Source organism: Sipha flava, unplaced genomic scaffold (assembly GCF_003268045.1).
Source record: "Sipha flava isolate LNK unplaced genomic scaffold, YSA_version1 242_pilon_pilon, whole genome shotgun sequence".
NCBI lineage: Eukaryota > Metazoa > Arthropoda > Insecta > Hemiptera > Aphididae > Sipha > Sipha flava.
Genome location: NW_020272890.1, coordinates 263,811 through 288,406, shown reverse-complemented (window position 1 = coordinate 288,406; position 24,596 = coordinate 263,811). Strand labels below are relative to the sequence as shown.

Genomic DNA, 24,596 nt, shown 5'->3' with positions numbered 1-24,596 from the left:
TCACGTTTACTTTATCTAGTAACAATTATACTTTTACAGTAATCATCCGGCACATCTCCTTTCTCATTTTTATATTCATTGTGGATTGTGGAATTTGTGGATAATTCAGAAACTTTTCGTTATAAATTCTAATGTAAATAAACGAACATTTTCTATTTTAAATAAAAAAATTATTTGAACTTTAAAATTGTAAAACCGATACATATTTTTGCACTTCACTTTGTATTTAATATATAAATATATATAATAGATTTAATATATTTAATATATAAATATATATAATATATTTAATAAAAGTATTATTTATTGTATCTTTTTGGATACATTATTTTAGTACTTATAGATATTGTTATTAATTTCATGTATAAATTGAATTTAGGTCGTAATATCTACATGTTATTGCGATATTGATAATTGTTGTTGTTGTTATATTTTTGCTTTAAAAGTTTTTCTATAATTATATTAGTTCATTACAAAAAAAAAAAAAAAATGTGTATTTATCAAGGCTTTAATATAAGGAATCCATAAAAAAATATTAATTCAATGTTTCAAAATTCGAAATCCGGATTTCGAGTGAAATCCAAATTTGAAATCCGAAATTCGGATTTGAACTTCGGTAAATTTGGTTTTTTCCCAACACTAGCAGAAACGTCACAAGTCACATATTTTATGAAATTGAGATATTAGTAAAAACGTATACTAGTCATGTGATTCTTTGCGTTTACTATAAAAACACTAATTATTAAAATTTATTTATCTGATAAAAAAAGTATAATTAAAGACATTTTTACACTATACACATAGAAACACATGAAATACACCGAATAACTTACAAATATGCTTATTTATATAATCATTAAGCTACAATTGTTTTTAGCATAAAGTAATTATAAAAAATAGTGTAAAATATAGGTATGAAAAAGAATTAAAACATAATAGATGTAATAGTCAGGTGTTAATTAAAATTTGGTGAGCAAAAAAATTTGTTTCGTTGGACCTAAAACCAAGATCACTATAACTCAGCCTTATAATTTATACGTAGTTAGAAACAGTGGTGGTTTTACGAATATGGGGGGTCCAAGAAGTCTGGATCCCACCTAGGTCACACATTTAGGTTCTTATATATTATATGTTATGTTTTTCTTGTTAGTTTAAAAATTACATTTTAAGACTTTAATAAATTAGTTATAAATTATAAATATGTTAAACATTTTTTGTCTTTATATAATATAAGATAATGTAAAAGGACCCTCCCAGAAAAAATTTAAAAAATCACCATTGGTTAAAAATGCATTTATACAAGTGTCGTCAATAAGAAAATTGTTTTATGACGTGCATAATTAACTTTGACGTTTAAGATGTTTTTGTTTTTTGTTCATAAATAGAATTTTTAAAAATAAAGTTCAATATAGTTTCATAAAATCATAAATGGTAGAACGATTTTAAATAAAAAAGGTCATCAGTAAGATCAATTTCCCTCCTATAAATATTTATTTATTTTTCTCGATGCTAAATCTGCCATTGTACACAATTATACCACCAGACAACTAAAAGTGTGTTCTGCAACAACTATCATGAGGAATATACCGTATACTATATTATGTACAGTATACGTGCAATAGAATTTTCAGTGACGTTATAACTCTAAAATTTAAAAAATTTTCAATAATTGCCTTGGAGCAATACATGATGAATTGGTTGAATATCACGTCACTATAGTTTCCTCTCGGTCACCAGCACATCGCGCAATGCGAGCCCGTACTCTTATTATTATAGGTTTATATATTCTAAGAAAATTTAAATTTAATTAATGAAAAACTATTATTATACCCCACAAATGGTAGCAGGTAATGTGAAAGAGTTTTTTCAGTTAACAAAGGCGACGAACGCCACCATGGCTGATACATATATATCGACCTTTCAAAAACTTTGCGAGCGACACGGATCGCGTGCATTTTGTGTAACATATTGTTCGAAAGTAGCGTGTTAAAACGAAACAAACAAAAAAAAAAGCAGCTCTTTTCGAGGGGTAAAAAATTAACTTTACACGTCCACGAGCGGGCGCGTGCTAAGAGTGCGTTATCTTTAAGTTGTCCCACGGCTATTTTAACGTTATTTGTGCGAAAGCCTATATCATTACATGTATACTGCAAGGGGTGGATTTCGCTCGATTACCCTTTTTTTTTTTGTTTCACATAAACATACAAACCACGTAGTACGATTCGCAATATACGTATTTACGATGTATGTCTTTATTTATGTGTATACGACGAGTAGGACGAACATTATGTAATCTCGCTTTTAACAAAAAGCGTTCAGTATAGACAATTATTGATTTTTTCCAAGAGAGATCATTGATATACAAAAATAATTAAGGAAACAACGTTATGAATATCTAAATTGTATAATTCTACTTGATTTATTTTTTTCTTAACTAGTTATTTATATTACCAAATGTCTTAGCGTTTAATAGGAATAAACGACTAGAGTGATTTGAACATAATTAGAGAACAGATGGACAGCTAATAAGAAAATTATTGGAAAAATTAACAAAACAAGGTCCCTAGAACTCGATGGATCGCTGTAATAACCAGATTTGAAAGATATTGACCAGACAGACCTTTACGTTGACTTACAACAAAGATTGATAGCGAGACTTCCTGAAGGTAGCAATGATTCTTAATGAAACGGTAAACTAAGATGAATAAATTTCATATTTATTTTTTTTTTTATGAAATATATCTGTCTAAAGAAAAAAATAATTTCGCAAATAACACCAAAGTCATTACATAATCGTTCGATGTCACAAGTTAATAGCATTAATGATTACTCAATCAATGTTAAATATAAGAAATACCTATACCTATATCTATACCTATAAAATGGCGTATCAAATGGTATAAAATAGAAAATTAAAATTCAGAAAACTATCAGTTTCTATGTATACTGATCAAAAATTACTAAAAATGATTTATGTTAAAATTTGTAAACTAGCCTTGTAACGCCCTAACACCAATTAATGATTTACTGGCAGGGGACGCATCGTCTATAAAGATAACGTATAAATTACAACAATTTACCTAATGTAAATGCACTTTGCACAATGAATTAAGACACCGGCATTCGATTACCTCTCCTTTCCCCAAAAACTTTTAAATAATCATAATTATAATTATTGTTTCGACGTTATTATTGCACGATCGTCGTAAAAAACAAGTAGGTGTTAAATATTTTTATTATTATTACCAATAATGTATTAAACATTAAAATATTGCTAAAAGTTATTGTTATTTTTTATATTTCATTATTTTTTGTTCATCATTTTATATTCAATTTTTTATATATATCATGATTATCAATCATGTATGTGTCCAGTGTTAATTTTAAATATTAGTTGCAGCTGGCCAGGTGTATAACATTGTTGTTCTTCAACAAATATGAGTTTATCTTTAAATTTATTAGTTATTTGTTACCATTAGTGTCATATTATTTTATATCAGTATTATTATTATTATTATTCTAGTCAACCAACTTAGATATAAACTTAAAAACTCACAACTATCAGACATTAAACAATACATTTCATTGTTTCTTCTTGTCAATAATTTCATATCCACATTATACACATAATTTATTATTTTCAATTTTCATTACATCTTATTTATTATTATTAATATTTTTAAACATTAATTACACTTAAATAAAAATTGCAGCAATTGATATAGTTTATCAATAATTATTTATTATTTATTTATTCAGATTATTACCAACCATATTTAATTTCAGTCAAGCGCAGGCAACCCCACCATTACCTGAGTTAATTAATAGTCTAGTAGAAGAAAGTTCCATAATTTAAATCTTATTTTTACAATCCCAACATATTATACAGTCCACAAATTAATTAATAGGTGTTGGGATGAGTGGCATATAATTTGCCACGCCCGTCTGTAAACCCCCCCCCCCCCAGGTTTATTTATGTATATTTGAAAATTTAAAGCTGACAGTAGTATAATAGTTTAACCCATACGTGCATACGAGATGGGTGCTAATTCTACAATTAATACTATTAATTTATTTAAATTTCATGAAGTATTAAAAAAAAAAAAAAAAAATTAAAAGATAACACGCTCTAATAGTGAGTTTTTACTATAAATATTATTCTGAATATAATAATTATCAAGTTTTTGTTACGCACACGTACGTTTATCCGTATGATTACGTGTATGAATGTACATGCATGTTGAAAACGATAATGTCATTATAAATTATCACTTACTCTGTTTTTCCAATACTTCGGCTGATTCCTCGCCATCTTCTTCGTTTTCATCACCGTCATCATCTTCTTCCGCGTCTTCTTCTGATTCTATATACTCGTCACCAGCTTTCATTGTCGGCAAAGGCAAAATGCCATCATTAGTCACGGGTGTCAGTGTATTACTGCTATGGATTTCTTGAAGTCTGTGATGTCGTGATTTCTGAAACATGTGAGGCGACACATTATTCTCTGAAATTAATTATATTGAAGTCCATAAATGTGACACACTGCATGCTAAGTATTCGCAGAGGCGATGCACAATAATTATTATATATAGCAACTGGATTAAGTCACATTATATACTTGTATATGTCAAGCGCATAACCGCAGTTTTAACTAGTATAAATAACGTGCTTCGTTAAAACAAACGACCATCAGTCCATGGTTGTATAATGTGTTATATAATTACGTTTAAGTTAAAATAAAATTAATCAACATACCATTAAGTTGAATTTTATCCCTTCGGTTTACAATGCAAAATATAATTAAATACCGGAAAAACTTTGGCAATAATTCAATGTATAATTATTTCGGTGGATATTTATTCGAGAGGATTGGAATTACATTTAATTTCAGTGACACGAGTATTAAGTTTCCAAATCCGTTGTTGACCTTTGAAATTCATGTATATAAATGCAAAGAGAATCGTTTAGAATTAATTAAGACTAAGAGTCTTCATGGGATCCGTAATAATGTTTCAGGTTATTCAACCAAAAGTAATTGAGAACAAAAAAATCGAAATGAGAAACCATTAGCCAAAAGTCAAAAAATGTATAGTAAAATTTAGAATTTTGTCACGAACTATAATAACCAGTAAAAACGAAACTTATAAATGCTTTACGGTACCTATTGAATAAGTTCAAATTTAATTATTTTAATATTCTAAACCAGTCGTGTTTTTTTATGTTGGTAAAATGTTAAAATTAATTTTTCTTCTTTTTCGTCTTTAATAACGTACCTACATTATTAATTAGACTATAAAATTAATAAACCTAAATTAAGTACTGATTTTATATCCAAAATATTTAAAAAAAAAATTATATATTCAAACTTTGAATGTATAATTTTTTTTTTAATTTTTGAATTTCAAAGTATACCTACCAAAAATAATATTTTCTATTCTTAGCTATTGTATACAGTATAGTATACAAGGAGCGAACTGATGTTTCTGACCCCTTGAATATTGATTCAACATTTTAAAAAGAAAGTGTTTTTACATCGATCAATGAAAACTTTATTAAAAATATTTTAATATTATTTGCTAATAAGCTCATAAGTATATAATACGAATAAATTAGTAGTTTATAAAAATATAAATAACTATTATTATATTTATTTACTAATTTATACCTTAACCTATCTATAAATTAGTTCTTCAAATTCATAAAGCTAAATACTCGACTGAATTGAATATACGTATAATGAGTAATAACTATAACTATGTTAACAAGTATAAAACATAAAATCTGTAGGCCATTCTCAGCACTAGCAATACTTTTTCTTATAATACTTTCATTATATATTAATTAATGATATATTAATAATTATAATATATTTAAAGTCATGATACCACATTATGGTTATTGTATGAGCAAATGTATTCACTAAACAATCTTGGTATAATAGATATTATTTATTGCAAACGCCCGTGGTCAAATATCCGAAAATAACGATAATCACATATAAAATAGTGCTCTTGATACCCGGATACCCGGGTACCCGGGTTCTACGGGTTTTAGCCGATTTACAACATTTCGGGTACCCGTTATGGACTGGGTACCCATTATGAATCGGGTACCCGGTATGATTGTATACTCATTACTAGAGCTGAGATTTGTATGTAAATATATATTTTTTCTAAAATATGATAAATTTTGTAATCTTTTTTTTTTTCGTTGCACAAATAAATAACTGCTATAAATAAATATTATTTTATACAATTTTACAATAATTTACTGTTTACTTTTACATTACAGTAAATTAGTAGCTATATGAATATAAAAACAGCATAGTTAACAAAACTTTTCAAACACCTATCAATATAATTATTCAATTATTATAATTTTTGTACAGTTGTATATTTTAAGTTCAAAGCGTAACAATGAAACTATGAATATATTACATGTCATCAATAATATCACAATTTTCTTTCTTTTTTTTTGGTCCTAGGGGTGGGTTTGAACGCCTCCCTCCCCGTATGTACGCCACTGATTGTGATTACTTATTATTATCTACGTATCTATACACATAAAAGGTAACGAATACGGCCACTATATCCGTTATCTGCAAGATTTAAATATGGGTTTTATAATAGCTTTTAACATATTATTCGACATTATACTTGAAAAAACTAATTATTGAAATATAATATCACTAATAACGTTCACATAAAATACTAAAGATTCATTTTTAAAGCATAATTTTGTTAATTTGAAAGAAGAAATAATTTAATATCTTTTATTCGAATAATTGTGTAATTTATAATTTAATACTGATTACCTCTTAGTAGTTAAGACTTAGCTAAACCATAAAATTATATCAAAAATCATCGGGTACCCGAACATTTCGGATAATGGGTACCCACTACCCGAAAACGTTGACTACCCACAAAATCGGGTATTACCCGGATAAACGGGTATCCGGGTACCCGGGTTTCTGGGTACCCGAGTATTACCCACATCAAAACAAGAGCACTAATATAAAATATCCGAAGTGAGTACAATGAACATCTGCAATTGAGTTTTGGAGTATGATTATAATACAAACTAATAACCTTACTATACATAATACTATATATACAAGCAATAATATTTTAAATGAAAGTATTGTAATATTATAATGAATATTAAAATCTAATGATTTCGTTGCCAAATGTGGCAACCATATTTTATATAATTTATTATTATTTAAAACATCAAGGGGTTAAATAGTGCAACGATCGATCCAATAGTGCGTAAAAACGTAATATTGTTTGTTAATCATTTAATATAGTTAAATATTTTTAAGCAGTGATGAATGTATAGAGGAAATATTTTTTGAAACGTGATCACAAAGTGCTTGTATAACAATATTATTATAATATATTATAATTATATCTGCCGATATTTGTTGAAGACAATATCTCGTTGTCTAATATAATGTTCCTCAAATTCCACTTGTCTCCACGTTGTGAAAATATCGAAAGTTCAAACATATATTTTCTTATTAATCACATTATTAATTAATAATTTTATTCTGATTAAAATAATTATAATCCACCAATATAAAAATAAAATACCTTGTTATACAAGACTTTAATCTTAAATGAACACTGGACAAACGATTTTATAATTTAGATAGAATAACAATAAATAATTAATAAGTAAATTAGTAATTAATAAGTACAATTTCAAATATTATAAAATGTTTTTATTTTTTATTAATTGCTGGCTAGTAGTAGGTATTGATTCTTATTATAAGGTGGCTAGTAAAATTGCATAATAATTGAATTCTTTAAATATTTTCTGTGATATTTATTAGTAAAATATCTGATTTGACTATTATCCTACGACATACACACCGAGCGTCATATACTTAATGTTAAAAAATCATATTATCATGTTGCGTTAAAAAAATAATGAATGAGAGAGCCACACTTTCGAAAGTGAAGTGCGAAGAAAACGTACTTTAGTGAGAGGCATCAAAATAATTGAGGACGATTGCAAGTGAAATTCCAAGTAAGAAAAAATTTCGATAAAAATCGTTGACGAGCGGTAAACAAAAGCGGTAAACCTTTTTGAATGATTGGGAGTTATGCGACTGAAACACGCGCGACAAGTAACGATAGTAAAGTACGTAATGGTCTCAAAGTCGGTTTACGTGAATCCATGGATAAATAGGATGCATATGCGTAAGGAAATGATCGATCTGTCCATCTGACCGTCGAATTGCATATGTACGGGAATGATGTCGACGCGGAGTATAGCGCTAGTTTACAAATATGTAAGCTATTGTACCTATATGTGAAACTCCAAAAGGATCGTTTAATGTTGCAACTGTGCTACCATCATGAATCAACTGACTTACCACAAACTCGTTCACACGTAGAGCCTCTAATTATATCGTATTTAATAAACTCAATGCTTTAAATGAATATAATGCTTACATACATCAAGTAATAATATTGTAAGGTATAGTGCGTCAGTGCCGAACTTATATTTGTGAGACTAAATAGAGGGAAAATATTATTAAAAGGCTCCTCAAAAAAAAAAAAAAAAAAAAAATGATACAAATCTTATATATTTCTTCAATTCACTTTGAAATAAAATTAGAATAATATGAATGTAATAGTAATATCTATCTTAGATTATCTATCATAATTTTGTTTTATATCGGTATAATATTTGGAAAAGCATTGAATTGCATTATCAATTTTTAAAAATAAAATGTTTTTGATATAATATTCTATAATTAATAATAAAATAATAAAAAATAATGTATAAATTAGAAAATGTTTAATATTCATAATTTTATAAATAAATAAATAAATGTTTCACTTGGACTAAGTCTTACATAATAATAATACATTATTATATTTGATTAAAAAAAATTAGAACCTGCATCTGAACCTCTAAAAAAAACCTCAAACTTAGATTTCGACGATTTGCACTTCTTGCACACTGGTAAATCCGTCATTGGGTCGCACTCGTATTGTATATACTCGTTTGGAACGGCGACATGTAATGTATGCTGCTGTTATTGATTATATGCAAACACAATCAAATTTCATTGATAATGTGACTTGAACTTGAGAGATGGATGATTGAGATGGCTAAGGGTCGTTGTATGTATATCATGAATAAAATGTACATATGTACAAATATAATGTTCATATATTACAACTGAAACAAACGCCAAATACCTAGCCATCGTCGGACAAGATTCAAACACACTCACACAATTGTTTACCTTGGTAATCCAATTTTTTTGGATGAATCTGTGATTGAAAAAAAAAAATTCTTTCTACAGGAAATTTACTTTTGAAAATAATTTTTTAAACGATAACTACATAATTTACATTTTAAATATGTTAAGAATATATATTTACATAAATATAATGAAAATATTTACAGCTTAATAATAAACGTTCTCGTAATTTACAAATAATAAGTCAGTTTGATGATGAATCAGTGTGACAATGTATCTTATTAGAAAATCGATAAAAGGAGCAAAATAATATATTGTAATATAATTGTTAATCGTAACAAAAAAATGTATTCATGTCCATAGCCGTTGTTCGATAAATGCGAGTATATACGCATATTTTAACAATAATAAATCATAAAATTCTCTTCTACATATAGATGATGTAATCATAAAGTGGGATATTACTAAATGATTGATATCTACTATCATACGATACAAGTTAAGAGCAAAAAAAAAAATTTCTTCCAATGACTAAATGTACAACAGTTAATTTTAAAAAATAATATTGTTTATAATTGTTTAATGTGCCGCAAAAATAAATCGACTCTCCCTCAAAACACTCTCCTTGTTTTTCCAATATTTGGGATTTATTCACCGCAGTCAGTATAAATAAATATATAAATATATATAAATTATATATTAATGTATGTGTATGGGAGGAGAACGATTTGAATTTTGTCCTCGGACCGTTGCCGCAACTGAAACTTTTTCCCCTTTCTATCCTATTTCTCTCTAGGGATTAACGATAAAATCGTCATCGAGGCAATGGCGTAGTGGCAATGAAGCACAACCGAAAACGTGATTAAAGATTCCTGCCCACCCGTAATGTATATTCTCCCCTTTCGTTTGGACCATAACACACACATAACGATATAAGTAAATATATATAGAGGGGTATTTTTAAAACATGCTCACTTCTTTTTATTCTTAAATAATACCTACATTTTTTTAAATATAAATCTGATTTTTGGAAAATGATTGTGTGCCAAAGTACATTTTTCATTTCATAGATATTTTGTACTTTTTAAGCAGTAACATATGGCAGTACCAACTTTTGTTTTTCAAATGGAATCTCTATTTTTTCATGCAAATAAATTATAATTAGTTTTTCTGTACCATAGGCAATATTTGGTCTAGTACTTTCGGAATTATTAAAATTTTCAATTGCCTATGAAAACTGGAAAATAATTAGTATAATGATATTTTCATTTTGTTCAATTACTAATAACATTGTTTATTTTATATTATGTTTACTTTATACATAATCAATGTTAATAAGTGTATTACGTAGTAATAATTTAAACTAAATCCACGTTATTTAGGTACAGAATCGAATAGCGATTAAATAAAATGATATATTAAACCATGTTATTACAATAATAATAATTTTGTTTTATAGATCAAAGAACCAATTATTTCTTAAATATATTTGAATATTTCTAAATGTATTGATCCGAATAAAAACAATAGTATATAAATAACTCAAAAAAAAAAAAAAAAAAGAAATATATAAATAAATAAATATATCAACTGAATTATTACTTGCGTAAAAAAATAGTGGTCCCGTTTGAAAAAACAAAAGTTGCTACTGCTATAGGATACTCCTCATAAAGTACAAAATATCTATGAATTGAAAAATGTGGTCTTTTAATACACTTAAATATTCCAAAAATCAGAATTTGAAATATAGTTTAGTCATACTAAACGAATATAAATCGCTTTGTATATAAAAAATATTATTACTCTTTAAATAAAATTTGGATACCTATAAACGTTTTTCTCGTATTCGCTCACACCGTTAAAATGGTGAGGAAAAGAAGAAGGAAAAACTAATGAACAACTTTTCAATGTGTATTCGTATACATAACACATCAAATCCTACCAATAGGTACCGTCGCATACCGTCAATGATATCATTTCACGGGATCACCGGGCATATGAAGCAGTGGCGTAGCCAGGATTTTTAAATGGGGGGGGGGGGGGCTAACTACTTTTTTGGATAAGTAAGGTAAGAGAGGATATGAGAATTCAGCCTTACCCTCCCTCACCATCTACCACCAAGTTTCTAAACGTAATTCAAGCATTTTAGTATAGTTTTAAAAATATTTATTAATATATAATTTATAATAATAATAATAATAATTTTAGTTTCAGTGTTCAGTCACTTGCTCCACTCTGACAGCTGCATCCTCTTAGGCGAATTTCTGGCAAATTCAGTTATTATTTCACTTTCATCGAATTGCTCTTTTTTATTTATATTAGCCATAGCTAACCCATTCAATCTGATTTCCGACATGGTGCTTCTTAAAAAAAATTTTAAGCGATTAAGTGCTAAAAACGTTCTTTCCGGAGTGAAAGAGGAAACTGGTAACGTGGTGAATAATTGTAAAAGTATTTTAATGTTAAGTCGAAGATTGGTGTGATGAGAGAGTGAATCAAGAGCAGAATTCGGTTTTGGAATATTATTTTGACTCCATTGTTGCCTCCATATGAACAGGTTAGCTCTGATTGTAGATGAGGTATCATCATGGAGATTTTGGATATATATTTTAGCAGTTTTTATAATATTTTTATCGTCATACATATTTAAATTGGCCGGAATAAGTCCTTCAAGTGGCATAACATCAATAAGCCTTTGATTAAAACGAGCATCCATTGATTCTATTAAATAGTCAAGATACATTATACATATAAACACGGCCCATGGGGGGGCTATAGCTCCCTTAGCCCCCCCTGGCTACGCCACTGATATGAAGTCGTCTTTCTGCTGCAGCAGTGGTCTAGTACGCAGTCATTATCACAAGACCGAAAATTATCGTAATGTTTATGGATAAGAAACTCACCTCCACAACCATCGCGTACACACCCTCACACACACACACACATAGTCGTGTCGGTTGTTGTGTATTATAAATGATTGCTCAACGAAAATGTCTTACCCACGGGGCGGTGGACAAATTAATATCTATTCAAGAGCATATTTCGCTGCAGTCGTCGACCAAATGTCGTGATTACGATTACTATTTGAAATGCATATTATAAATGTATAAAATAAAATACCAAATAACCCACATGGTTGTTTTGATCTTAAGTTCATAAGCATATATTATAAATTGTAAATACATATATTATATACGAAGCCTGTCTTTTTGATAAATAAACAACAATAATGTATTATTTTTTGCAAGTTAAGATTAAATGTGTTATGTATACACTGTTTAACATTATTATACAGGAATTAATAACGGTTAGGCTGCAAAACTTATTAGATTATTTAAGATAAGTTTAATTATTTCATGGAATGAGTATTTATAGAAAAATACATAATTATAAAATAAAGTACAGAATATCAATGTAAGTGTAATATAATATGATTTGTGCGCAATAATAAATATTCAATACGATTAGGTACATAGGTTTGTTTATCTACTATATTTATTTATTACTAACATATACAATAAAAATAATTAAATTTTTTTTTGTTTTGGCAAGAAATGGTGGATTTTACCATGGAAATATTAGTTTAATTATATTTTCAATTTCTATTATGAAAGGAACTTAACGCATCCACTTTTTTTTAAATCTTAGTTATAAATGATACTAAAACAAAATGTTTTTTTCTTGTAGTTTTATTGTAAATTGTAAGTTTTAATGTAATAATTTCATTTATCATATTAATTATCAAATTTGAAACATTCATGGAAATTAAGTACGAAATTTTTTCATAAATATTATAATATAATATATTATATTGAAACATGCAATTATGTAAATGTATAAAGATGAAGTACAGAGTAAATAATTTTTATTGATTGAAAAAGTCGATGCGATTAGCTATAAATTAAGAATGAAAATTAAATAATTTAAAAGGTACACAAATATTCATTTTGGAAACTCGGAGCTGGTTACTTACCAGTTTTGAGAGGTACACACAAATATTACACTTCACTAGAAAACGTAATAATAATAATGGACTCGTACAAATTATGCTTCACAGCCCCCTCCCCTCCACACATCAAATTTAGCCTGAAGTCTTGACATATGTACTAAAATATGATCGATTCATTTTTGCTCTTGAATGACGTGCATTAAACTTATTGATTGTAGTTAAATATTTAACGTAAAAAAACGCATTTTGTCGTAGTTTGGTATACGAGTAGTTATGGTAAGGTTGTTTCGCGATTAATTGCATTTCTCAATTGGTAAACAGTTGATTTTTGTGAATAATATTTTGTACTTAGATTTTATTAAGTTATTTTAACAGCTTGAAGTATAAATTATTTAATTATTAATAGGAAAATTCAGTGGAGCTTAATTTTTCTTAAGATAAGAGAAATCGATATTACTGTAAAATCAATTATTTCTTTATGAATTCAAAAATACATATTTCCTCCACTCAGACATTCTTTGTTAAAAAAATGTCATTATTAAAAACAATAAACCTTATTTAAATTAAGTTGTGAATGCAAATCATAAAATATTTTAGTATCTTTCGTTTTTAAGCAATAATATTTATCAAAAAAATAAATACAATACTATAAAAATAATAAATATCTAACAATAGAGAACAAATGTTATAATTGCAGCTGTCAGTCAATATTTTAATACTTGTCATATATAGGTTAGTTAATATGATATATTAATTAATTAACTATTACGTAAGTCATTCACAAATTAAAAAATAGTAAACCTTAATCTTTACTTAGTAAGCGTTTACAGATTAAAAAACGAAGTATTACGTATAGAATATTCTGTGACATTATGACTTATTATGTCTTTCTTTCATTTATTATAATATTTTATTTAAAAAAATATTTAAATTGTTTTCATAAAGAATGATATTTCTCCTTTTCTAATACTTAATTTTTCTCTTTAGCATTAAATAATATATTAAATTTCGTAAATGTTAATATATTCTAAACATTATATTATACAATCATTCCCAGATTAGACGGAAAGACATATGATGCTCACAAGATTAAGGGTTACACCCCACATTAGTGCCAAAATATTTTTAGATTGATCGTTAAATAATTGTAAACAAACATTTTCGTACATTTCCCAATTCACGAATATTTAATTTTGTATTTTATAAGTGTTATATCTCATGATAATAGTTATAATTAATAAAAAAATCATAAACATTTTTAAATTTATGTATAAAAAATTATTTATTATTTGAAAATAGTTGTTAAATTATTTGTTATTATAATAAAAAATACACACATACACACCTATATTAACAGTATTTTTTAATTTTTTTTTTTTTTTGCTTTTGGCAATATACAGTATTATATATTACATATCAAATTGTATACATTTTTAATAAAAACCACGACTAGAATTTCCAAAACAAATATATTTATAGATTTACTTAGCATTGTAAATATAAGAACTAAACACTAACTGAAAAATATAAAATAGCTCACTCTTAGTTGTTAATTAACTTGTAAGAAATAAAATTAAACAAAAATTATTTTATAAATTGCCTTGACTTTTTAAGTGTATATATTAAGGTGAATGACGACATTTGGTGAATTTTTACATTCACTGCTGTATTTGGTGAATGTCAACATTCATAATGATTATCGATGAGTGTTGGCATTCACATTATTGAATTTTGGTGATTGTTAGAAATTTTTAGTTAAACTTGGAAAATAGACTTTCAACAATTGGTGTGTGGTGTATCGTATCTATGCTTATCCCTCGACTTCTCCCCTTGCTGAATCCCCTTATATCAACTCCATTCTTAATGCCTTCGTATCAAAAATTAAAGCTTTAATAAACCCTTTCCTATCACTGCTTACTACAATCGTCACACAAAAATAACAGTTAAATAATATTTAAAAGAAACAATGCATCCTGGGCTGGGATAAATTATGCACCGAACTTTTCGGAGAGTTTCAAAAAACAAAATCCAACAATGATGCTAATAATCTTATAAGAGTTTTAAGCACAAAAAGAAAACAAAGGTGGTAGGAAATCATTGAAAAGATGGATTTTAAGCACTCAAGCCTCAATGCATGGAATTTTCTCAAAAGAATAGGGACTATCAACTATGGTAATAAGAAACAACAGACAACCAATCCAAATCAAGTAGCTACCAGACTAACGGGAATGAGTAAACTATCAATGGACAATGAACACTCACGAATAATTAAGTCAGAATTAAGATACTGCAAGAAGGCACTAGAACCTCATCCTTCGCTTGGAGCAAATTTCACACTCGAGGAAATAAATAACACTTTAAAAAAAAACTGAAATAAAGCTTCTGGGTATGACAAAATGTACTCAGAATTTTTTAAATTCTCTTGACAAAAAACCCAAGCATGGCTAACATATTTTTATAGTGAAATACTTAGAACCTGCCAAAACTTTTCAAGAGAGCAAGGTCATTGCCTTGCTTAAACCCGAGAAAGATGGTCTTGACGCTACAGATTTTCGACCAATAACACTTCTGAGGGTACCATTCAAGTTACTCGAGAGAATTATCTTAGAGCGCATACAGCCCCATATTGACAAACTAATTCCAGTTGAACAGGCAAGATTTCGAGAAAATAAAAGTTGTGATGAACAAGTACTTGCGCTTTCAATCCTAATTGAAGCGAAATTTCAAAATAAATTAAAATCCAGTGCTGCATTTGTCGACCTTTCTGCTGCATATGACACTGTTTAAAGACATGGACTTATGTATAAATTTCGTAAAGCTATACCTTGTAAAAACCTTGTAACTCTCCTAGAAAATATGCTAGCTAATCGTCGCTACCAGGTTTTTATGCGCTGCAAAGGAAGTAAATGGCACACAGCAAAAAATGGTCTCCTGCAAGTTCAGTAATTGCACCAACTCTATTCAACCTATGTCTACACAATATACCAAAGGACTTAAGTTCTAATATGCTGACGACATTGCAATCGTATACCAGAGCAGAGAATTAAAATACAAAAGCACATTAACACATTAAATGGCGATCTTGCTACGCTAAGCGATTATTTTTATAAATGGCGACTAAAACTCAACCCCACGAAAACTGAGGCATGTGCATTCCACCTAAATAATAAACAAACTTATGAAGAATTAGAGGTGATTTTCAATGGTGTGCAAGTCCAACACAGTTAACCCAAGTACTTAGGAATTATTCTCGACCGCTCGCTTACCTTTAAAGAACACATTGAAAAAACAACGAAGCAGCTACATTCACGCCTCAACATAATACAGAAACTTGCATGGGGTGGGAGCAGATGTCAGGACTCTAAGAATAGCTTTGTTGGTCCTAGTTTACAGCACCATAGAATACGGTGCTCAGGTCTGGTACACATACGAAAAAAATAGACACTCAACTTAATAGTGCTATGAGAATAGTTAGTGAAACAGTAAAAAGCACACCAACGGAAAGGTTGCCAGTCTTAACTTATATTCTGCCACCATTCTTACACAGAAAGGAAGCACTGCTTAGGACAACAATCAAATCTGATAAGACGAAAAGGTCCCTACTACACCAAATTCTGAGAAATACACCTAATCTCAGGTTAAAATCAAAGAAACCCCCGTGGAACACAGCTAAGAAGCTGTGCACTATCAAACTTTGAGAGTACAAAAGAATGGCATGAAAACTGGCCATCAACAGATGTAAAAAATAGTAGTCTAGTATCAGACCCAAATAAAGGTGTAGAAGGCATGGATTTATCACGAGATGTATGGTCCGTACTTAATAAAATTCGAACTGGTCATGGCCGGTCCGACTCTATGATGTATAAATGGAGTCTTAAGGACAGCTCTGCGTGCGACTACGGCTATGATAATCAAACAATACAACTTATTGTGGATGATTGCCCAAAAGGAGGTTCAACCAGGGCATTGAAAGAATTCATGCGGCAAATAATGAAGTATTAGAATGGATTCAAGAACTAGACATTGCCTTATGACTATAGATTTTATCTGTAAATCATGTCCATGTACTTTTACTTTTATTATTTATTTAGTTATTTACATTATTATATTTTTATTTATAATTATTTTATTTTATACTAATGTTTTAATTTATATTGGAGTTATATTGTGGCCTTAATTGATTTGTATACCAGCCATACAAAATAAATAAGTAAACAGTCATCGCACAGTTGATTAAAAATAACAATATTATTAATTAAATTATATTAATCAAACCAATAACTCTCTCCTTGTTCTCCTTTGGAATTGTAACGATATTCTAAACCATACTAACGAACTAATTGCAATATTACATGAAAAAAGAATCGCCATAGCCCTTATTACGGAATCTCACTCAACTAATAACTCAAGACTATACATCCCTAGATATCAAATTACTATTTCTAACAACCATGAAATACAGCTCACGCAGATAGCTCACTACGATCTTAATCCGCAAATATATCCATTTCATTTTTCTCCCTATTTACAGTAAAAACTATTTACAAGCATGCATTATCTCTAGGGTAAAAAATCATATTCCACTCACAATTGCCTCTGATTCTTATCCTCCAAGATATAACATAACACCTGATCAATTTAAAACATTTTTTAATACCTACGATATAATTTCATAGTTGGTAGCGACATCAACGCCAACCTCCTCACTGGAGCTGCCGTAGCAACAACCCTTGTGATAATACTCTTCTACAAATCATCTCCTCTAAACGATACAAAGTTCATTCCCCTCCCCCCCGAACTCAATTTATTGGCACTCTTCTGTATCTTAACATCCTGATATTCTCAATATCTTAATTTCCAATGTTCGAAACAGCTTCTACCAACACACCGAAAACTTTAACTCTTTTTATTCTGATTATACAGCCGTCCTCTTGACCCTAAACGTTTCACTATCAATTCCATCGCTGAAACCTTCACTAACAAATAAAAACACTGATTGGGACGCATTCCAAAAACAACTTTCTAAGGATACTAATTTTAATATAAGACTAAAATCCCCGGAACACATCGAAAACACTATTACCAAAATATACTATTCGATATAAAGCCACGTGGAACTCTATCCCAATATCATAATCTACTCCACTTTTTTTCATAAACATTCCTCTTCATATACGAAATTTAAAATGTCGCACTAGAACTAAATGGCAACGTACTAAAAAATATCCCTTAGACAAAAATCGTCTAAACTCTTTAACTTCATATTTAAAAAGATTGCTGTTGAATTACAGAAACGAATCATTCACTAATTATATAGCTTCATTATCTTTCAAAGATGGTTCAATCTGGAAAGCCACAAATAAAGCTTTTAAAAAAACCTAATTACCCTCCTTTAAAATAACCCATCAACATCTGGGTCATTGAGGACCCATTAAAAGCTGATATCTTTAAAATAAAACTAGCAGAAGTCTTTAAGTCTCATTGTAATATAAACAACGAAACTTTTTTCAACGAAATTTAAATTTTTTTATTTTCCCCCTGCAAATGACTCTACCGCCTAAAACGTTCTCTCCTGCTGAAGTTCAACATTGCATTGACACATTTCCTAAAAGGAAGGCGCCTAGCTTCAATCTCATAACCTATAACGTAGTCAAACACCTCCCAAGGAAAACTTTAATAATCCTCATGTACATTTTTAATGCAATTATTGGATTATCTTACTTCCCGCTTCAGTGGAAGTTTTCAATCATTGTATTTATTCCTAAACCTGGTAAACTCACAACAACTCTTTATCATACAGACTTAAAAGTCTTTTTCCGTGTTTCTCGGAGTTATTTGAAAAGCTAGTGCTCAAAAGGATTAGCACAATCATAAAAAACTCAAAAATCAATTCTAACACCCAATTTGGCTTTCGAAACCGTCATTCTACAATTCATCAAATAAACCGTATAACAGACAAAATTGCCTCAGCTCTAGAAAAAACAAAAATACTGTGACGCCATTTTCCTCAACGTCGCTCAGGTTTTCGACAAGGTATAGCCCTCTGTTTAAATTTAAAAAAATCCTTCCGTCTGCTTTCTACCTATTTTTAAATCTTATCTAGTAAACCGTCAATTCGCTGCTCGGTGCCGCTCAAGTCACTCTTTTATTTCCACTATTAAAGCCGGAGTTCCCCAAGGAAAAATAACAGCTCCTATCCTCTTCGACATCTTTATAGATGATCAATCTACTTCTCCTAACACTTTTGTTGCCGAATATACCGACGATAAAGCAATCATTTCAACCCAATAAAATCCACTGCCTCCATCCAACTGGAATCTTATCTTTCTCGCTCGGAAACTCGGTGTCAAAATTGGAAAGTTAAAATAAACGAAACCAAATCTTGCCACATTACTTTTACCCTTAAAATTCGTCCTCAAATTACTTTCAACGATATCAAAATTTCATTCTCATCTAATACAAAATACCTCGGAATACATTTTGACACACAACTAAATAAGGCCCATCATACTCATATCAAAATTAAACTCAATTCTTGTCTCCGTGACCCTAAATTTTTCTTTGCCGCAAAATCAAAACTTACTCTTCACCCTAAATTTAATATATCCAAAATTTTCTTAAACCCAATTGGACGTATGGCATTCAAATATGGGGTTCAGCAAAACAATTGCATGTAAACAAAATTAAAAAAATAAAACCAAAATAAAATGTTTCGTTTAATTACAAAAGTTCTTTTTTTTATTTCTAATCACACTCTACTCACAAATCTAAAAATTATCACCATTTTAGAAGCCACTATCAAATCCTACGCTCGTTATCAAAACTCTCTCTTCAACTATCCAAATATCCTAGCTAAAAATCTTGCCAATCCAATGTCAGGCAACCATCTCAAAAAATTAAAAATAAAGTGTTGCCGCGATCTACTTTTCTAATTTAACACATTAATTTAAAACATATTTTTTACTTGCGAACCTACTTGTTGGGATATTAGAAAAAAGATACATTTGCATCAAAATTTCAGCCCTAATCATAAGATATTATTTATACTTCAATATATGATTATTCTTTTTTCATAACATTATCTTTAATTCAAACAAATTTGATTGTAATGGAAATCATAATAACATTTAGATTATAAAAAGAAAGTAAATAAAGGCTGAATAGTATAAGAGCTCCGAATAGTATAAAATAAAAGTAATTTAATCATTATTTTTTAAAAACCAACTAAATTAAATATATGGGACAGCTATTTTTTAAAAATGCTGTCGTTTTAGTTTCCTTCTTCAAAAATTAAATCATACTTTTAAATTCTAAGTGCAACGATAAAGTTATTTATCTGAACATTTTGTATTGCTTTATTTTTATTTTTGAAAAACACTTTTTGTAGTAATAGTAAAATATTTCATGTGACTTCTTTAAATAAATTAGAATGCAATCATAGGATAGCATATATAGTACTTCTAAGAGATGGTTTTTTCAAATTATTAGTTAATCGAGGTAGATGCAACTGTCAGATCTAAAAACGTATTTCCTACAATATGAAACTTTTTTATTTATCAAAAGAACATTTTAGTAAACCATAAAACGATAATTTATATAATAACCATAAAATAAATATATGAACGAATATTTTGTGTAATATTAATTATGATTATGATGTTAAACAGTAATACAATTCAGTTATGAATGTTATTTGTAATGTAATTATTGTATAATTAAAACATTAGAAAAAATGTACCTATATCAATATAGTTAATAATAAACTGGATAGTACTCGTACTATTGATATTGTTATAATTAGGCTTAGGGACTTCTAGCATTTGCATACTTTTTTTAATTATTATTAAATATAGTAGAGTGTGAAATAAATTCGTTTCTGGGTGCCATGATATCAGATCTAAAATTTGAATGTGCATATTTTTGCATATTTGATAGATTTTGCAGAAGAGTGCATATTTTAAAATGTTTATGTTTATTTTGCATATTTTGAAAAATTTTCCAAATTTATAATTAAAAACTATGGATACATATTTCAACTTATCGAAAAAAAAATATATTAAGAGGACTTAATACTTCCAGTAATATGCTATCTGCAAACTACCTCTCATATCTCGTTATAATTTTCGTGTAAGTATAAATAATACATACTATAAACCTGTATCGACCATATAACCCGCTAGATATCGACCGGATGTCGATAAAGATAATAGTTAATATTGAATAATAGATTATTTGTTTAGTGTCTAGTTCAGTTGATTATTATCCAGGGCCGTAGCTAGGGAGTGGCGAGAGGTGCCTACGCCCCGGGCACAATTCCTGGGAGAACACAAAAATCTTGCGTTTAATGTTAAGAATTACAACGGTTAATGTCGTATATTTTGTTTATAAAATCATTAAAAGCCTTCATATTATAATCAAAACAATCATCGAAAATAATATCTAATAAGCATAATATTTTCAAATTGAAAATACGTAAGGGCGCATTTTGAAGTTTCGCCCCGGGCGCAATGTTTGGTTGCTACGGCATTGTTATTATTCGTCGTTATTTTTGCATCTCGCAACCTCACAACGTTGAATCATACGTAAAACGTCGTACACGTATATTTTATTGTGTTATGCCGAAAGTACAACAGTCTACGAGTAGCTGACTACAAAGTTTTATTTCGGAGTTTAAATATACATTTACATCCGATGAACACGTTTTATTTTGTGTACTATGTGGTTATTTTTTTTATTTTTTTTTTTTTTTTTTTTTTTTTAATGCATATAAATGCATATTATAGTGCATATTTTAATGATTTTAGAAGCATATTTGTGTATTTTTTAGAGCTATAAATCCCTAAATCTATTTATAATAAATCACTATTAATTTTAGCATAAAACAATTAATAATTAATTTAAAAATAACAGTATCCTGTACACATTATACAGTGGAACCGTATTTATAAATATGTGAATTAAAACGTTTTATACCAGATTTAATAAAAAAATTTTAAATTTTATAAACTATAAATGTTTTAATTAAATATTTTTCTTTTACACAACGAATAATGACAACATTAATATTAATTTAGATGGAGTTCAAAGAGTAGAGCAACTTTTTTTTCATCTTTTGGATTTTAGAATTAATCTCCTCCACAAAATATTTGTATCAATGAAATATTATATTATTAAAAATAAATCATCATAATCATCATATAAAATGTATTATATACAATTTTATTTTATTGATTTATATAACAATATATACTCGTATTTTATTCTTAGCAAAGAGCTCCATTATTGTTTGTCTATAAATATACTTTGGCCCATTTCACTTCTCATCAAAAAATTATTTTATATGTTTATAGTATATATAAAGATTCTATGATCACGAATATGTATTTATGATAGCAAGATAATGAGAAAAAAAATGTGAAGTAATTTAATATAAATTAGAAAATCGACCAATTACTATGTAAGCTAGTCAACCCCACGGGGGTGAGGAGAGAGAAATCGTCCTCATCTCTTTCCATAAGAACGTCTCTGTATTAAAATAACAATGTACTCGTATTATTAAAGTTTAGTGAGTCAACATTAATTTACTTTTGTTCCATTCAAATTTATTGTAGCATACAATACTTAAATTATGCAAAAAATAGATAATATGTTATTTAATCATAAGATTATAATTACGAGTATATATTTTTTAGTATTTCGCATTAAAGAAGGAGATGAGAACATAAACGTAACTAAGTTTTATATTAAGGGTACATCCGTTCCATATATATATATATATTTGAAATTCTTGTGATTTGTGAAGGAAACCTAATAAATGGCATTTATTTTTTGTCTTTTAGTCTTCAAACCTCTCAAACCCTTTCTACCTAGTTTTAATTGGTTGAAATAATATCTAAACTATTGATTAGCATAGTAATTTAACAGGTAATCAGTTGTTTCTTCTGTATAAGTGAATTTCTATTATAATCCGTGTATTATAATAGATTTATATAAAATTTAAAACCCTTTCTAAGAAAAATCTGAAACCATAAACAGTATTTTGTGCTGCCGAAATGTAATAAATTTAATGACTTATGACTTCATACAGGCACGTAATTTGTGTTGAACATAGTTTTCAATACAATACATTACTGAAATAAAAATTAGTGATGGAAAAAAAAATTAAAATAATAAAAAAAAACAGCAATACGGAAAGGGGAATAAAGTTGCTTGAGCAAGTCGATATTTAACATTATACAGCGGCTAGCTGCCCTGAAGCTGCAAAATTGTGTGATATTGGGTTATTTGCGATGAGCTAAAGCGTTAATAAAAATACGTGAGAGAGTGACTTGAGCCCTAGAGACTCGATCGTGAAAAACCAATTACATAATGACTTGGCGACGGCAGTGGCTGCTGTGATGAGGAAAATAGTCAGTGTTCCTACTATCATATTTATTACGGTCTGACCTGTTTTCCTGTTTTCTCCTCCCCTGTTCTGGGATTTTTTTCCGAGAGAGACAGTTAAGAATAATATGAGAATATTATATTCCTCACAAGTATGAAATAATAAAATACTAACCATAATTTAAGTTGTTCCAGATTTTCGTATGCATTATAATACTATGTAAAAATATTATAAACAATTAGACAAATTTTGCGCGTTAAAAAATTATTTATTGAGCCTATCTAATTAAAACTAATTTAATAAATGATAAATTTATATCGTTTAGTGGTATTATATTTTTTAAGACGTAAAATGCTTCAGTATTTTTTCATTGTCTTAGAATTTTACTCTGTATACCTGTAGAAAGTAATAAATATAAATTACTGTATAAATAATTCGTTCTACTTCAAACTTATATTATAACTTTACTTTTATCACTAGTTTTTCATGCTCAATTTACCAGGATCAAACAAAATGGTATGACACGATTTATATGAGAAATTTACAAGAAATATCTTACAATTATTTATTTTTAAATTCAAAATAATATTCTAAAGATAATTAGAAGAAATCCAAGATTTTAAGATGAAAAAAAAATTTAAAAACATTCTTCATTTGGCCACTCCAGAAGGTATGCATTTTCCTCAACAATTTCAGATATACCTTGTACAAACACACTCGCATATTTTTACCCAGCGAGGCTTTTCTCGTTTCAAGTGAAGCCGCTATCGTAGTCAGACCCACTACCCCCTCGCTGCCCCCCCCCCTCCATAGTGGCGCGTTAGACCCTACCATCAACTCACCCCACTAACCGGAGTTTTCCTCCGGCGACAAAACGAAAACCGTTGGACCGGAAAAACGGGTTATAACTCACCGCTCGGCAGTGGCGGTTGTCCCTCCAGAATGCGTGCCGCCCCTGCATTATGATTTCTTATCTCTCGCACGCCTCCGTAGCCGGGAATATTAAACGCTGGCGTTCGCTAAAACGCCTCCGCGATAACGTG

General features: G+C 28.7%; 1 protein-coding gene across 2 annotated transcripts in view; it reads right to left on the bottom strand.

Moving 5' to 3' along the window:
- LOC112684171 (follistatin-related protein 5-like) overlaps nucleotides 1-24,596 on the bottom strand; it is a 233,289-nt gene that overhangs the window by 62,310 nt on the left and 146,383 nt on the right. For both annotated transcript variants that reach the window (XM_025555529.1, XM_025555528.1), the window contains exon 3: nucleotides 4,277-4,475. In XM_025555529.1, coding sequence (XP_025411314.1) covers nucleotides 4,277-4,475 — 199 coding nt within the window. The remainder of the gene's footprint in view (nucleotides 1-4,276; nucleotides 4,476-24,596) is intronic.